The sequence below is a fragment of the Uranotaenia lowii genome, chromosome 3, assembly GCF_029784155.1.
Source record: "Uranotaenia lowii strain MFRU-FL chromosome 3, ASM2978415v1, whole genome shotgun sequence".
Lineage (NCBI taxonomy): Eukaryota > Metazoa > Arthropoda > Insecta > Diptera > Culicidae > Uranotaenia > Uranotaenia lowii.
Genome location: NC_073693.1, coordinates 52,937,907 through 52,956,656, shown reverse-complemented (window position 1 = coordinate 52,956,656; position 18,750 = coordinate 52,937,907). Strand labels below are relative to the sequence as shown.

General features: G+C 38.0%; 1 protein-coding gene across 5 annotated transcripts in view; it reads left to right on the top strand.

The window, feature by feature from the left end:
* Nucleotides 1-18,221, top strand: part of LOC129755167 (uncharacterized) — an 82,105-nt gene extending 63,884 nt beyond the window's left edge. For all 5 annotated transcript variants that reach the window (XM_055751529.1, XM_055751525.1, XM_055751527.1 and 2 more), the window contains 4 exons: nt 1,974-2,108; nt 2,172-2,853; nt 2,929-3,136; nt 3,378-18,221. In XM_055751529.1, coding sequence (XP_055607504.1) covers nt 1,974-2,108; nt 2,172-2,853; nt 2,929-3,136; nt 3,378-4,935 — 2,583 coding nt within the window. In that variant the 3' untranslated portion in view covers nt 4,936-18,221. The remainder of the gene's footprint in view (nt 1-1,973; nt 2,109-2,171; nt 2,854-2,928; nt 3,137-3,377) is intronic.
* The last annotated feature ends 529 nt before the right edge of the window (nt 18,222-18,750 follow it).

Sequence of the window (18,750 nt, the reverse complement as noted above, 5' to 3'; positions counted from 1 at the left end):
ATAGTTCTTTCAGGAGCAAGTGTGTTCAGAAGAGACTGGAGTTGGGTTGATAGATGTACGGTTTTCTGATCACGAGTACCAAAAAACGGTGCAAAATTCATTCTCTAGAAATCGAGGTGTAGCTGAACTCAATCAATTCTTTCTATTCTTTATACTTTGTGGAGGAGGTTTAGGAACGATTTCGTGATCAGAGATTGAGTTAGCAGTGGCAGTCCTAGCTTTTAACACATGCTGCGACGTGTCTGTGATAAGCAGATCAATAGTGGTAGAGCAATGTTCGGTTATTCTGGTAAGAAGAGTACGCAAAATGGTAAGGTTGAACGATGAGTAAATCCGGTTGAGTGCTAGTAAGTTTGGTGACGACTGCTGCGGCGTCACGTTGATGTTGAAGTCTCTCAAGATGTAGGTATATTCTATCGAAGTCAAGAACAAGTACCTAGATCCGACGAAAAAATTTCGTACGCTTGTGCAAAATGCGGGTTTGTCCCACATGGATTATAAATGACAGCGACAGAGATGTTCAGTAGATTTATTTTAGTTTGAACGGCTAAATATTCAAGTCTTTGATTCACAGGGATATCAGGATCATGAACAACCTAAAGATCGGTGTTGCTTTGGAACCTTTTTTCACAAAAAACCCTTTTCCTCATTGTGACCTCGTGTGTCTCTGATGTTTGTTAGGGAGTGAATGACGGATGAAATTATAGGATGGGATACGGATCGTGCCAACAGGTGATGATGGTTTCAGCATAGTTTAAGTTAAACCAAACAATGTATAGGGGAGAGTGGGGATACTTGATCCCCTTTTCTTATTTTCACCATATCTTTTCGGAAAAATTTAGCAACTCGCCGCCTTTGACATTTTCTGACAGCTTGTAACTTTAAGTTTCTATGCTCCAAAAATTAGAACGATACTTGAACCCGTTGATGAACTAGAAGAATTTTCGTGGGATTAAAAAAAACTACGATTTTCTGAAGTTAGGGGAGACTTGATCTTTTATTCAGGAAGCCCTAATCCTTGAATAAAAATCAAACAAAACCCCAAGATAGAATGTTAATTGACTATTTTGGTCATCTTTTTTCTCAATTCACAATTTATAGCAGACATAAGAAGAAAATTTTATAACTTTGTCTCAACGCTATTAACATTGCATACTTAAAGGCGCTATTTTTTTTAAATTAAGAGAAAATTAATTATTTTTGCTCTTTTCTTCAGACAATTGTTTGATAAATATTAGTTTTTGGATAAATATTAGTAATTTCGTTATCAGCAATCATAATGATCAATTCAGAAGAAGAATATGCCGTTTTGAAGGAGGATCAATTGTACCCAACTCTAGGGGATCAATTGTACCCATAATCAACATTTTAGAAAACTTTTCTGAAAAAAGTTGAGAGTTTTCCGTTGCTTTGAAAATATGGCATTATGAAGTTCATTTTATGCTCGAACGATTGATACATTGGAACAAATATTTTTTTCATAATTTTCCCATGTAAGGAACATTTTAAAATGATGAAAAAAGATCTTCAAGTTACATTTTGTGAAATTTTTCAAACAAAGTTCAATTACTCAAAAAATTATTTTGTTAAAATTTTTTAAACTACAAGCATTGTTATTTTGCTCATTTTGGCACATTTTTCTAGAACATTTGATCTTTGTAAGACATTCCAGTATCGAAATATAGCTGAGGAATCAAGTATCCCCAGGGATCAAGTATCCTCATTCTCCTACTGAAGCAACTTGATTCCATCAATATGTTTCTCTAGGCTTCAAACGTTCAGGTGACCAATACATAAATTTGATGTGTTAGAGTTGGACATGATAGTAATTGGAAAAACTTCGACGGATAGTAGTGATACTTAGTAGAGGTTTATAAGACGGAAAACGTCCCTTTTGTGAAAACTGTGTTATAGAACTGTATCTTGCTATGATGATTGATTCCTAAATAATAAACTTCCCGACCATATTCCAGTCAATTAACGAATGGACGTCAGCGAACGTTTTGGAATGGATGGCCGCCAACAATTTGTACACCTACGCGGACGTGTTCAAAGCGAAAGATATCAAAGGCTGTGATTTATCGAACTTGGATCGTGATAAACTAGGAGTGAGTTGAATTTTTAATTCGTTTTTTTTTTCAGCACAAACTCATTTATCTTTTTATCCTCAGCAAATGGGTATTAAGAATGAATTCCATCAGCAAACTATCCTGGTGTCCATCAACGATCTGCTGGTGAGTGCGGAGAAACCGATCCAGACCGGTGAAGATGGCGTCGTTGGCGGTGGAGGAGAGCTGATCCTGGAAAAACACTCGCACGAACTGGTGGATCATTCGTTTTCGAAGCTGGTAAAATGTGATAAGTGTCAGCAGTATTTGCGCGGGCTGATACATCAGGGGCTGCTCTGCAAGCAGTGTAATCTCATCGTGCATCGGCAGTGCTCGGCCACCGGGCTGAAACCGTGCGCCGTAGAGGCTGCGACCGGCAATCAGACCGGGCTGATCCTGACCGCTTCCGGAGGCCGAGCCCAGCAGGTGTTCGGGCTCGGTCTGTGTCAACAGTTCAATGCAGCGGAACTTCCGGCGCCCCAGATCGTCATAATACTCTGCAACGAGCTCGAACAGAAGGCAATGTGCAACACGAATCTGAACCTGTACAAACTGTACCGGACGACGCCGCCGAACTACGACGAGGTGAACAAGCTGCGTGATTCGCTCAACGAGAATCTTATCAACACCGATCTCAGCGGGTTCTCGCCCGAGTGCGTCGCCACGGTGCTGAAGAAGTTCCTGCGGGAGCTGCCGGATCCGATCATACCGGTCATGTTCTACGACAAGTTTGTGGAAACGTCGAGTGAGTAGCCCCGTTGCCATTTTCTCTGAGTAGTTTGTTAATCATTAATTTTTACTCTATATCAATGTGTCACAGATATCGCCAACGATGCGGTGGCGATCGAACAGCTCCGGATGCACATCCAAGATCTGCCCGTGTACCACAACATGACGCTCAAGTACATCATGATCCATCTGATACGAATCTGCCGGTTGCAGTATCAGCGCGGGCTGAAGGAGCAACCGACGATACTGATACAAGTGTGGTGCCATATACTGATGCGACCTCCATGGGAGAAAATTGTGTAAGTAGATTCTTCTGGCTTTGCACATTCTCAACTGGAAATTTAGGTTTTAAATTAAATCTCAGAAGAAAAATGAACATGAAAATTTAATAAGATTTTGTGCGAAATCGTTGTAGCACTTTTTGAAACTCTTATAAATAATATCTGCAAGAATGTTGAAGTGTAGTTGTAGAGTTTTTTAAATGGTTTTTAGCAGATTTTGGTATCTTTCAACCACTTCTTTTCCCTCTTCCTTTTCCAGTCAAATCGTGTATAACACGGAAAACCACTTACGAATAATGGAGCTGCTGCTCTACAAGCTGGACTGGAAGGAGAAGCTGCCGGAGTTCTTGTCGGCGCCAGTAGTGCCCCCGCGGAAGATCTCCCGCAGTACTACCAGTGCTAGTGCGGCCGCCGTCGGTTCTTCCTCGTCGCTAGTAGGTGGCAACATCAGCAGCAATAACGGCGGCAGCAGCAGTCCATCTACCAGTTTAAAGAAGCCGGTCATAACGTCGCCAGCCGGCGGATCTGTGATACCTGCGGTGGCGCTAGGCGGCGGTAACAACGGCGTCACTAGTAACGGCAGGAAAAAAGGCGTTGGGAGTTTGTCCTGTGACCCCAATACCCCGGTCGATCTGCGGGAAGCCGAGTGGTACTGGGGCCGGATTGGGCGCGACGAGGTCAAGGAGAAGATGATGGATGCTCAGGACGGGTCGTTTTTGGTGCGGGACGCTACGAGCGGCGGTGGCGAGTATACGTTAACTTTGAAGAAGGACGGTACAGATCGGGTGATCAAGATCTATCACAGCATGGGCAAGTACGGATTTGTCACCCAGGGAAGTCATAAAAGTGTGGTGGATCTGATAAACTTTTACCAGAAGACGTCGTTGAAGGAGTACAATACGATTTTAGACATCCAATTGCTGTACCCGATCTCGCGGTTCGACGATGATAACTATTTGGGTGGGGACGTGGACGACGCACAGGACACGCACGGATTGGCGCAAAAATTTATCGAAACCATGCAGCACCTCAAGGAGCTGCAGCAGGACCAGGAACGGTTGAAGGCTGAATATACGGCGGTCCAGTTACAGGTGGATTTGAAGAAGCAAGCCGAGGAAGCGTTTGCGGAGGCCGAGAAGCTCTTCAAGGAACAGTTGTCGATCCAGAATAACTTTGAGAAGGAAGCCCAACCGCACGAGAGGGAAGGTATCAGCATAAACAACGCCTTGATCAAGGAACGAATGATTGAGTTGGACAAATGCAAGACCGAACTGCAGCGTGATTTGGCCGAAGACAAAAACCGGAAGTGGGCGCTGGAACGGCAGCTTAACACTCTCAACCCGGAGATAGTGAACGGCAACGCTGTGAAGGATCGCTTCATTCAGGAGCTGCAGCGCCAGGGAATCACCGAAAACCAAATCGATCAAATGCTGAAGGATGGGTTCTTTTCGTACGCCCAAACCAGCCAGGAGATGCCGCACACGGACGAAAACACCTGGCTGCGGCCACAGTTCAATCGGCAAGATGCGGAGAAGGCACTGGCCGGCAAACCGACCGGGACGTTCCTGATCCGGGCAGGCAGCGGCGGTCACCATGCGCTGTCCATCACCTGCAACGGTACCGTCAACCACTGTATCGTACACCAGACGGAGCGGGGCTACGGTTTTGCGGAACCGTACAATATCTACGACTCGCTCCTGTCGATGGTGCTGCACTATGCCAACAACTCCCTGGAGGAACACAACGATACGCTGCAGACGACCCTCAAGTATCCGGCCTTTGCGACCACAACGACCATCAACAGGCAGTCCAATTAAAAGAAGTTTTGGCGGACGAAGGTAGGAAGGTTAGTTTTGTTGTACCGCGAGAGCATGATGGAAGCAAACCAAACGTCGGGGGAGTTTACTTTTTCTTTTGAATTTTTTCGTTATATTTTATTCCAAATTCATTCAACTTATTGAATGTGGTGGTTACCCTTTTTTATCGAGAGCACCCAGTGCAGCAGAATTGTTTTCCTATAATTGTGTGATTTTTTTAAAAAGAAAATCAAAATTAGTTTCTCTATTTTACCTGCTATGTTTGAAATCTCTTTATTTATTATTTACTAGAACAACCTTTGTCGAGGTGAGTGGTGTAGAAAAAAAAATTCAACTTCATTGAAAATAAACTGTTAATAAATGGCATTTTCAAACGCTTCCAAACTTACAACAAATAGGCGTCTCATAAAGTATTCAGATAGATGGATAAAACGATGGAGAGTTTTGATTTTTATCTAAGGGAATTGGTAATTGGAAATATTTTCTTTTTTAAAGAAACAGAGTGTGAATTGTTTGTTATTATTGAGCAAAAAGTTTTTCTCCTAATTTGTTTAAACTGAATTTGAAATGAAGAACAAACACTTCATCAGGTTTTTTTTTTAAATTATTTCATTTAATCATTTTAAAATAACAAAGAAACAAAAGAAAAAAATCGATAAGCTCCCCCGATCGTTTTTGTGGTTGCATTGCACTTAACATACTTTTCGAATAAACGGCTCCAGTTATCCGTGGTCAGTTTCTTGTATAAACCATTAACTATTGTTTAAGAAAAAGAAAAAGAAAGAGAGAGAGCGAGAGTAGGTAGAGTGCGACATCAAAAGTGCCGACACACACAAATTAGAAGAATGAGAAAACCAAAAGAAGAGACCAATAACTACACAGACACAATACAAAAGCTTTTACTACTGGAGGTTGGGGTCTCTTCGTTTTATAGAGGTCTGCTGCTAATCTCGTTTTTTGGGGAAACGAGAAACTTGAGGAAAGCAACCGCCCGGATTCGGTGGGGTTCGATTTGGAAGAATTTCCCGGATCCAAAATACATACATACATACATATACATTTGTAATTTGTGAATAAAATTAAAGAAGAAAAAAAAACCTAAACTAAACTAAACCACACATAGGAGTTACTTCGATTGATTTAATCATTTTTTAAACTGTGTTATAGTAATCGTAACGAATATTCTGTAGGAAGCAAATCAATTTTGAAGAAAGAGGAACAGTCAAATGCGCCCTTGAAGTTTGAAAACAGAAGGGTCAAGTTTAATAGGAGGAACGAGGAATCACTCAGAATATTGAACATGAAAAAAAGGAACACAATAAAATTGGACACAAACAAACTAATAACATATAAAAAGAATAAACAAAACAAAAAAGCGTAATTGTGAAAACAAACAAGTAAATTAGTAATCAAAAGAAATGTGAAGAAAGATTTTTTAATTTTAAAACGTTACTTATAGAGAGAGAGAGAGAGAGAAACGAAACAAAGGAAAACAAAAAACATTAAAGTATAGCCTATAAAAATAGAAAACGAATGGAGAGAAGAAGTTGAGGCAGATGATCGACAAGAACAGCAAACAAGCAAGGGAAAATAAGAGGTAGGATGGAAGAAATCTAAACACACACACAAGCATTCGTTTAGTAGGACCGTTAGTTGCTGAATTTTCGGAATCAATTTTTTAGAAAGGACAACAACGAAAAAGCATACTTTTGGCAGCAAACATTCAATATTTGTGATTTGGAGTTTTTAGGTTTTTTTTTTGCTCGTCTGGCGGCTTATTTTTTAAACTCAATCGAAAAACACTAAAAACAAATTTAAATTTAGAAGGGAAATTACCAAACACATACAAGAAAACGGTTTCTACAAACAAAAGGCAAACATTTTTACTACTACCAGCTACCAATCGTGTTGTTGTGGAGTTTACGTTCCAGAAATTTTTACGTGTTCTCGTCTCGTGTCTATAGGAATCGAAAAAATTAGGAAGGCGCAGATCGGCTTACAACCAGTAGGGTACGTACTATTCAAATGTGATTATGATTATGGGATCCCCCCCGGGGAAAAAAAAACAAGAACGAAACAAAGCTGCGCCCTCGGTGGGGATTCCCTTATGGGAGATTCAACAAAAACAAAATAAAAGCTTTTTTGATGAGGTCCATTTTCTAGCAAACACACAGACAACAACAAAAAAAAACACATTGGCAGAAACAGACTTGACGAAACAAACAAAACACGTGTACGTACATAATAGGTTATTATTACAAATGATTGTAATGAGAGGAAAAAAAAGGGAAGAAACCATTTCCAGAAATTTTGCTAGAACCAACAACACACATCTCTAAAAAAAAATTATAAGTTCTGAAGAAAAAGTTGGCAGAAATCAGTCGAGAAGTTGTGGATGTGAAAAAAAGTCGTTTGAAACGGTATTGTCGATCGGTGTTGTACAATGATTTGTTTTATTCAAAATTTGACTTGACAGAATCCTGAAGAAAATTTTTCCTTCAAATCTTTAACTTTTGTCAAATTCTTCTTAAAATTTTCTAGGAAAGAATTCAAATATTGTCAAATTGGCGCCTCCAAAGATATTTACCTGGATTTAGCACCTTTCAACCCAACCCCCTGGCAACTTGACAGTTCTGGCGAGTTTCGTGTGCCTGATTCAAAATCGCAGATGTCGCATGTGTACCGCTTGTTTACGTACTTTTCGAGCCATGCGTATGGAAAGGGCCCATCATCAAATGTGGTGCGAATCAGGCAAATTCATAACTTTCGAATGAATGAAGAAAAGATTCAACCGAAATTATTATACACATTCAATAATCTACCTATTCATTTATTGTATAGAAACAGTTTTTCCATAAAACAAGAAATGTTCTGCTATAATGTGAAAGTTTTACCATTCTAAAATTTTTATATGTATCACAGTTTATGAAAATCACTTGATGATTGTTGTGATAATGTTTTGTTTTACATTTATTGTGTACGATTGTCCACAATAGTTTCGGTGGAAGGGATACTTGTTCCGAAAAACTGCCGATTATCAGTGGATTATTTTGAACAGTCCAGAAGTTTTAGACCTAATAAATGACACAAAGATTTACATCTGTGAGTCGTTTGCATCGACTTTACTTTTGAAAACAGATCGTTTTTACATAACTGAGCTAAAAATTTTTAAATTCGAATAATTTTTTCATTTGTTGACTCAATTGAAAGAGAATATATTTCAATATGCGTCCTTCCGACATGTTAAGTCGCTTGATTTTCGATTTGACAGAACCAGAGAACCAGAAAAAACTGGCACACGCGATTTGTATGGGAAACGTCAAGTTGCCAGGGGGTTGTTTCAACCTGACCAAGGAAGGGCTGGCAAGTAAATCGTCTCTGGTGTCGTGAGCATGTTCGCCAATGTGTAGGTTCCAGGCCGCCAGTTGTCCAATCAAATCCCATGTGTCTAAAGCCAATCGGTCTCATTGTGTAAGTGTCTTTGAAAATCGCCATCACCAATCGTAGCATTGGCTGAGTGTGGTTGTTGAAAGTCATCATTAACTGCAACGGTTGCTAATTCGATAGTACAACAATGAGACGCTCAATATTGGGGTGTCGCGGATTCGGGTCCCACGTTGGGCGCCAAATGAAAATTTTTGATGTTATCCTCTTCTTATCATCGAATGATCGATCTGGTAGCCGACGCTATTGGCCCATTTCTTACACGAGCTGGATCAATTGAGTTGTATTGCGTGCTTCCACACGACACTTGCAATGTCCGACTGTTTGTTCCTTGGATAAGTACAGTATTTTGTTCAACACTTCCGAATCCCGTTGCTCATTTAGGGTTTATCTTCATGTAGGAATCTTTAAAGAAAAAATTAGAATTTAGACAGAATGCTTTTCGAAATTGTATCGAATGAAAACTAAAAGTATAAAATTAGTGGGAAGGGACTTACGTGTGATTTCCGCTTTGATCGTTTAGCATTCTTGATGGAATTTTGTACATGCTCTAGCCTTCAGTAGGCGATTTCAGGGATGATCCGGGTTCGACTGCCTAAAGTGGTCGGAATTCTGGAGCTCCGATCTGCACCTCAGGAGCGGTGATACCAACCTTCAAGATGTTGTGTGGATTTGAGACTTTTGGATTTCGATTAAGAAATGGTAGAAACAATACTGGGTGTTGAGGCCTTTATGTGTGTAGCATTCATTAGCACAATTGGGCTTCCCATCAGCGTGCAGCTGTCTATGAGACCAGTTGTACGGCCAACCAATGGACCTTATTGAGATTCAATCTACCCTGACGCTTAACTGACCTCATGACCAATGGCTCTCATACCAGAGGCATGCCTTGGGTGCTAAAACCTACAAATTGAACCTTAAAAATCTGCTACATCTTCTGTTTACAGTAGCGATGCTTTATTTTATTAAAACTATACAATTTTGGCTTAATTTTTAACAAATAGCGGGCCAAGAGGCAAAACATAAATAAAATTAACAAATTTATTTTGCAATCGATAAAAAAGTTTTCTGCTACTTTGAAGACTTCTGTGTTAAAACTTTTAAGCATTATTTGAACATCTGGTGTAGTTCTTTTCTCCAACAAGATTTTCCATATCATCCATCTCTTTGTTGCATAATTTGAACAGGTAAACAGGAAGTGATCTGAATCTGCGTTAGACGCGCCGCACTCACATGTGTCATTCTAGATAATTCGGTTCCGGTAGAGATGAGCTGGTAGACTTGAATTGTTGCTAATGAGCTTCGATAATATTACAATCTCTCTTCTACTGAAGTCATACTGGGCAAACCACGGTTGTAACGAAACGGAAGATAGAATAATTTGACAGTAGTGACCTTTAACTCCAGTATTCCATGCTGCCTGCCATCGTTGTGGACTCGTAAGACGGCACGGGAACATATAAGTATCAGGCGAACTTTGTCTTGAAGCGGCCTTAGCTTCTTGGTCGGCTAACTCATTCAAAGGAATTCCACGATGTGATGGTACCCAAACTAAAGTTAATTTGGATCCTCGAAATTGAAGGACTTTCACCATTTCCTTGATTTCATACCAAGCTATTGAATACGACGAATTGGCTTTGTAGCTTTGCAAGCTTATGTTAAGCAGCTCATGCTGTCGGTCATAATAACCTAGTTTCCGTTTGGACTTTCCGAAACTATTTCAACTGCTTTTCGAATGGCCAAAAGTTCCGCAGTGTAGGATACCGAAGTTACTCTTTCGAACCATCTGTTGCTAGTAAGAATGTTCCTTGGTATTTCTCTTCAATGAAATTCATTACAACGTCCGTTGTACTAGCCTGGCTGGGTTGTGCTAAGCGGGCAGCCACCGACAAGTCGACATCTATCTCATATTTCCGCACATTTGGTGAAAATAGATAGCATGGATATGTTTGTAAGGTATTCTGTAAAGGAAAGAAATCGTTTAAATCGTGGATGGTTTTTGAAATTCTGTTGACGCTAATGCGGATTCCAGTGTGGATTGCATTGGATTGGATTCCAATTTTGTAAGTGAGCTCGTTTGTTGATAAACCTCATGATAGCCATTTCTCTCAGAGGCATAATCCAGCTAGGACTTCTAGTGATCCGGTATGTGTAGTTTTGAGTTGACCCTAAACATACACGAATACATGTCCATTGAATTTTGTCCCGTTGATTCAGTTTCGTCATCAAAATGGAACCATATTCGATAATTGATCGAGCGCCAGCTTCAGAAATTTTGAGAAGCGAGGAAGGATGTGCACCCCAGGATTGTCCTGAAACGCATCGCAGGAAATTGATGAATGGTGCCACTTTTTTCCTAATTTGAGAGGTGTGATAGGTCCATTTAAGATGGATGTGCATGCCCAGGAGTTTCATCGTTTTGACGTATTCCACAGGTTGGCCGTTGATCAAGATGTCAGAAGGAAATTCCGGTTGCTGTGTCGAGATTAGCAAACACTTACTTTTGGTGAGAAATATTTCAAACCCGAAATCTGATATTCCATAAACTAGTGAGTTCACTGCTGCCTGTAACGCATCACAGCATGCATTTTCAACTGTTCCTCTTTTGGCTATGGTTGTATCATCTGCATAGTTGATTTTGATAACGATTTGCGGAATATTTGGCAAAAGTCTGGTGATCATTATGTTGAAACAGATTGGACTCAATTATGAACCCTGTGGTTACCCTTTCTACGTAGTCCTTGTGATGGTATTGGAATCTCCTACATCCGCCGATACAATTCTTTCTTCGAATAGGATGTATATGTTGCGGATAATACATTCAGGGATTTTATGGGATGGCAATGTACTGATCAGTCAAACTCATCTTTCACAGTCAAAGATCTGAAAACTATTTTCAAAAGCGGAAAAGATTCGGCACCTGGAATCGACAAAATAACATATTCAGTTATTAACCGACTGCCACTTTCGGCTCTTCGACCACTAACAGGAGTTTTCAATGATATACTCATCTATGGAAATATCCCTCAGGCTTGGAAAATATTCAAAATAATCATTATCCCCAAACCACAACAGAATATAGATTCGGTTTCTGAGGTGCCTCCCATTGAGCTTGCATCTTGCTTCCAAAAAGTTTTCGAGTTAGATACTGATGAAAGAGAAATTAGAATGGTGTATGAAGAGTAATTTAAAATTTCCAGATGTAATAAGTGGTTTCCGAAGGGGAAAAGGAACGATGGATCCTCTGTTTCCTTTAATTGAAGAAGAATCAAGCGCTCTTAGTTGTCAGCAATATGTCGTTCCTCTGAAGCATGGAAATAAAAAGTGCGTATGATAATGTTGAAATAGAACTCCTCATCCAGTAGCAATGCTTTCGGCAGTTGAATGTAGACGTCAAAGACTTACGACTACATCTCAGCTACTTCAACGCTAGTTTTGAGGCCAGCCCAAGCGCAAAGCTTTTTAAGGGCTATCAGATCCACCTGTTGCGGCTGTTCAATGTTATATTGAAGGAAGAAAAAAAAACAAAACTTCTCCCTTTCCAAAGCGTGTTGTTGGAATTCAACAATTTTCTGGATTTTGGCAGGTCTAGGCAAAACTTCGAGTAACTGTAGTGACCGAATTCGGATGAAACTGAAGTTTTCGAAGTGCCTTGAATCCGGAACGAAAATTCAGAGGTCGGCGAGAGATTCGATGTACATGCCCTGCGCTAGAATTTCCGTAGGTTGCATTTCGGCACTCAGCGGCGTAACAGGGGGTTACCGAAATCGTGTTGATTAAATGTTTTTCTCCATCCTTCCTGAAGACGTTTCGTATCACGATCTTGGTCGAAGAAAATTCTTCCGGAACGACTCGAATTGTCAGTAACACTGATAGAACTCGCTGCCCCTGAATCCAGTAAATGTTGCGGACGAAAAGTTTCTTTTTCTTCGGATGACCTTCGTGAACCCTTTGAAGACGTTTTCGTCTGGAGCGTCTCCTTGAAAAAATGAATGTCGATGCGCTGGAGCATTGCATTATTGATATTTCCTTCGGTCGTTTGCTTGACTTGGTTTCGTCGCCAAAAACTGTAGTGTTTCTAGATAAGAAGAAAAAAATAAAAGAGGGCTGAAGTAAATATGCCTTTTTTCAAGGATTATTATTAATGGAATGGTTCTCGGTCTTATTTTGGAAGACTGACCTACTTGATTTATTTTTTAATACATTTTTGTCAGATAATAATTTTCTACGAAATCTGGCCTGCTTGGCTAAATATACCGAATTTAAATGCCGTTGTTCAGTTCTGGAATTTTTTACCAATAAGGCCGGAAGAAATTTCAAATTCTTCTTTTGTCAGCAACCAACACCTCTTCGATTTTCCGATAAATCGAAAAATAAAGTTTTCGTATTTTATTGAAAAATTTGACTAACGATTTCCAAATTAAAAAATTTTAAAGAGCGACTGTAGAAGCTGTGAATTTTCTCGCCTTTCATATTAAAGTTTTTTTTTTAATTTTCGATAAAAAGTTACTCCATTTTTCGATTTTTTTTTGTAGGCTCTATGCAAGTTAGTTGCATGCAAGCTGCTGTCAAATTTGTTCCAGTTTATTGAACATTCTGATTATTTTTTACTATCAACCCCCCACATTTAACTCCAAGTGACAATAGAAGGATTTCAGATTTGGATTTCCGGCCTAAGTATAACACCGACTGCAGTCTGTAACTCGGAAGTTATTAGCAGACATCCAATACCTATCAAAAACAATTTCAAACTCGACTAAATCGAAACAGAAATCAACAATCGAACAGACTAATCCACCACCACCACCATACACACACATTTTCCCCTGTCCCTTTGTACGCCTCACTAACTAGCTAGGTAGTGTAGATGTGTTTAAACCTATATGTGTGTAATACGTAATCATAGAAAAGGCAGCGAAGCTATAGCGAGAGAGAAAGCGAGAAACAAACAACATGAAGAATCAAGAGAACGCAAGAAAAGAAATAAAGTAGAGAACGGAAATCGAGTAAATCTCTGTCTGTGAGATAGGATTATAAAAAAATTGATTACAAACAAACAAAAAAAAAACCCGAAAAAAATAAATTAAGAAACAAAAAATGCAAAGAAAAGTAACATTTATATCTATATATTATATTATAAATATATATATTTCGAAGAACAAACAAAAAAAAAAACAAATTGAAAAAAATCGTTAATGTGTAGAGTTTTCTTTGTTTTTAATATATGTTTTAAGATGAGAATGGCAAAACGCGTGTTCGTCGTGAAGCCTAGTTTTAAATTTGGTTTTAGGAAACGCAAAAAGCCGTGTTAAACTGGTGTAGTGGTTTTGTTTTATAGATAAAAGTGCGTTGAGTGTATAGTGATGGAAAGATACTTATTTCTATTTAGTTTAGTGGTAAAAATAAAAGTTAAAAGGTTGGAAGTTCTTGTTCCACTTTCCACATCGTACCATTGAAATCAATATAGTGCTGCCAAGTTTGATATTTTACGGCTCACTTTTTCACTGTGAATCACCCCTCGGCAAAGCGTTACTGGAATGGAAGAAACGAAACGTAACGCATCCAATAAACGTCAACGCGAACGACGGGCCGGGAAACACACAACAACAATGAGTGCCGTGAATCTATGACCAGCTGAGAGAATCTCAAATTGACTTGTTTCTGAAGATATTCGAAAGTCTCAACTTCAAGATAAGTATTTTTATTTTCGTTATCCTCAATTCACTATTTGCCCATTTTAACTATCGATGGTTATGGTCAAGCAGCACGGAGTTAGTTAATCAGCTGATCGTCAGCTTTTTTTCGCTCATCATTTTAATTATGCTAGTGATGATGAATTGAATTTTGGTTTACATAAACAGTGAATGTTAGTGATGTAGTTGTCATAATAATTTAATTCGGTGGGTTTTTGTTATGGAACTTGATGTTCCGTTGAAAAGATATTTTATTTTACTTTTCATTTTTGAAGTTTGAGAGAGCATCCGGGTGCAGTGTGTATGTTGCAATTTAAGATTTTTTAGCAGAGGCATATCAATAATCAAATTGTTAATTAGGTTTGACTTTAAATCATTTTATAGTTTTCTTGAAACGTTAATAACAAAAACAAATTACCCGAGTTCTAAATACAAGAGTGATCAATTGTTCTTATTTCGATGGGGGCTTAGAATTGTTCATTGTATGAAGGGTTTCAGTGAGAGCATTAGTGTTTAGTCAAAAATAATTGTTGCCAAGTATTGAATTTAGACGATTGGGAATTCTGTGCTGTTCATGGAATCTGGTAAGATCTGGAATATGCTAATCAAAATATAATGAAACTTGTTTTTGGATTTAAATACAAACCTAAATCTTAAACAGTTAACAAAATTTAAGGACAATGAGATGATTTCTAAGTGGCAAACCTAGAAGAGAATTAGTGTTTTTTTTTACAAATTTATGGAGAATCATAAGAGCAACATACACTTGCACTAGTCTGGTTATTTTATCTTAGCAGCTGTTTTTCAATAATATGGGGTTACTCAATATTATTATATATCTGTCCCCCAGTTAAATAGGAGATAGCCCATCATTGCAAGAGGCAGGTTAAAGAACTTGGATTTTGTAAAGGCTTGAAAAAAAAAAGAAAACAAAAGGAGTAAGAAAACCTATGAACGCACTATTTACCAAAATCATCATCAAATTACTGAGTTAATTGTGTTTTTTTTAGGATTTACCTTTAAACAGTTTATGAGTGTTCATAGCAAAATAAATTTCGAGAATAAGATAGATAAAATAAACTTAATCACACTAGTCAAAAGTGTCTCCTAATCATATCCTACCACCCAAACCTCCAAACCAAAATTGTTTTGCTAGGATGCAGAGGTAACCTCGGTCCTAAAGCATGATTTTATATTCTATCATCCCTTTCTCTTATTTTCCTCTCTATCTATTGACTACTAGGACGTGGCCAGCGCCGTTATTGATGTGCATAGAGAGAGCATCAGTTTTGGACATTGTGAATGTGCTGTCAATCCCAGACACCATTCTTTTGACCTCTGGACAAAACTGATGGCCTCGGTCAATCACGGAGTAGCAACCATTGGTGATGTGGAATGATTTCTACTGAGCCACGCTTGTGATCATGGTTTTCGAAATGCTTTTATTGAAGGAAATAATAGACACACAATGATACATTTGATTGATAATTAGAAGAATAATACATTTTTTCGAAGAATATCATTTTGTAAAAATTAGCAAAGCAGCATTTCGAGTTCAATGATTCAGGTGGATGTGAGTAGTCAAACAAGCTAAGCTAAGCTAAGCTATGTTTTAAGATGAGAATTAGGCGAGAGTCGGAGTAAAAAAAAACGACAACCGTAGAAAACAAACAAACAAACAAAAACAAAACAAGAATCCCGCTTTCTATATACAACAAACAACATACAAAACATTGAAAAATACACATACTCTTACACACACACAATGAAACACAAACACATCGGTCAGAAAAAAAGAAGGTAAAAACCAACACACACATACTGATATACCTTCTATTGTGTATGGGTGCGCGTAGCGCAGGAGTAGTTGTACTTGTAAAATGGTGATGTATGTGCGCTCTCGAATGTCGAACGAATGTCTCAAAACTGCGTGTGGACGAAAATGTGTGAGTGAATGAAAGTCGATGTTGTATAGAAAGAGAGAAAGAGCGAAAAGTGTAGAAAGAAGGAGGTGGAGAGCAAAAGTTCTTTTTCGTTTCGTTTACTCTCCGATTACTCTTGCTCTCCTCTCCTGTTTGCTTGTGCTGAAGATAACAAAAAAAGCCTTCCGCGGTGTAGAATGTGAGCTGAATTTTCAGCTGAACAAAAAGTTCGTTCGTACCAATATTGAAAACAAAAACAGTAAAATTGTTTTTTTTTGTAGTGCGTGTGCAAGTACAATTAAATGAGCGCCATTTTCCACCTCTTAGAAAAACAAACAAAGGAAGAAGGAAAAAGAAAACAGAAACAATAGAACACTAAACACACAATTATACAACAACAAATATGATTAACAAAACAAAAAATAAACCCTAGTAATTATATATTATTAAAACAAAACAAAAAAACAAAAAGCTAGAGCTGTGGTCGTCATTTTTACACTAGCATTTTTCAAATTGATGAGAGAGGACAGACAAGTAAGTAGTAAGTGGTAGAATCGAAGCAAAGCGAAGAATCGCGTTAATAGGAGCGTATAACCAATACAATATGATGAAACACGAAAAAAAGATTGTGATGAATTTCGCTGACGAAAAGTTAAAAAAGAAGAGAGAAACAAACAAACAAACAAACGGTGATATTGGGAGTCGCGAGACAAAGCAAAGAGAGAGATTTTTTCTTGTTCTGCGAAGTAGAATGGAATGGGACGAAGAGAGAGAATTGAGAGTTTCTATTTGTTGAACTTGGCCGCCCGTAGTTGTTGTTGTTGTAGAAGTGGAAATATTCCACTTCACGCACACACAGACAAACTTTAGTTATGCAGGATTGCTGAGGAGACAAAATGGCAGCAAAACCAAGCTCAAATCTTCGCTAGACATGATACATAAAGCAGGAGGGTGTGTAGGAACGCTATGGAATGTTAGGATCTATATAACAATTACAAAACAAAACAAAAGCAGTGTTAGAATAGATAGGTGTTAGGAAAACAAACAAATGAAGTCATCTCTTTCTAATTGTAGCTTGTTTTTTTTTCTCCAAACAAAACAAATAAGAATGTCCTACTCCATTTTCATTTTACAAAAAAAAACGTGTATGTACTACATCATTCTATATACAAATTCAACAGTCACAAACACACGCAGAGACGAAACCATCCATTTGTTGGATAAGAACACACACACAAACACATAAAAACCCACACTCACGCAAAACTAACATACAGATAATATAACAATATTACCTCTGTTAATCAATGAAAAATAGAAAAAGCAAACCTTCGATGGAAAAAACAGTAAACAAAAGAACTAAACATTTGTATACAGATATTCAATCAATAGTAGGAAAAACACATTTCTCAAACCAACTACAAAATAATAAAGGAAAAAAAAACAAAACAAACAACAAAAGGGAAAAACTAGCCTCGTTTAGTAACAATTTTCTCTTTGAGCTACAACACGAGATAAAAAAAAAACAACAGAAAAACAAGTCGACATTAAAAAAAAACAAGTAAACAACAAAAATCTTTTCTCTCAAACAAAAATGAAGAGCTCTTGCGAAAATGTAGTGGAATCTATAAACATCTGTCGAAGTTATCAAAAAAAAAACCACTTGTAGAGCGCAAATCGGTCGCTTAATATTTTTTTCCGAAAACTAAAAATTCTTTTTTTTTTCATTTGAAATTGTAACAACACATTTCAACTTTCTGAGTTCTTGAAATCCTAGGAAAAAATAATACTCGTCGGTTTCTTTTCCCCCACCCCATTTGAGAAAAAAAAACTCTTTCAATCAGTCTTTCCAGCAGCAGCAGCACATAAATATGTAACAAAAACTGTAGTAAATTTAAAACAGAATAATAGTAAATGAACTCCCCTTTTGATGAATCTAGCAAAACATCTTCTGATAAAACGAAACGAAGCAAACAAAACATACGAGTGTAGCTATTGAAATGAATCAGTGACAAACAAAATTATTGAAATAAAATGAAAGTAATAAAAAAATATCACAATACACACTCACAAATTGTTATAGCTAGGGACTTGTTGAAAAAAAAAATGGAAAAACACGTTTTGCATGGACTGACTGATCGCTAGAAAAAAAAATTGAATTAACTTATAACCGGATACAGAACTGATGAGAGAAAAAAGTAAACAAACAAATACACAAAAAAAACAATAGTAAAAAGCGAGAGTCGTTGTTGTTTTTCGTTGTTTTCGGTTCGAGCACAAAATCGATAGCGCGCGCGCGAAAAAGAAAAATTAAATCAGAAACAAAAGGGAAAAGATGGTCGAGTCGAACTTGTACCGCAAACAACAAACAATTTGAAACAAACAATAGAGGAAAATTTCACGGAAGGTCACCACAATTCACTGTGCAGGCACCTTCTCTAAGAAAGGCAGGCAGGCAAGAAGCAAACAACAACAAGCGAGAGCGACATACAAAATAAAAATATATGTGATTGAATGTAAATACATTTGTATTATAAAAAAAATGAAGAAAAAAAAATCATAAACAAAATTTCCATGCGTTTTCAATGTACATTGTTATGATGACAATTTTCCTTAAAAAATCGATCCTGAATCGTTGATGATTCAAGTAAATCGAAATTGTATGAAAAATACCCGGTTTGACCTATTTGTAAGCCTTCCCAAGCAACCAAAAGTCGCGTTTTTACTTAACTCCGAACTCCGAAGTTCACATTTGG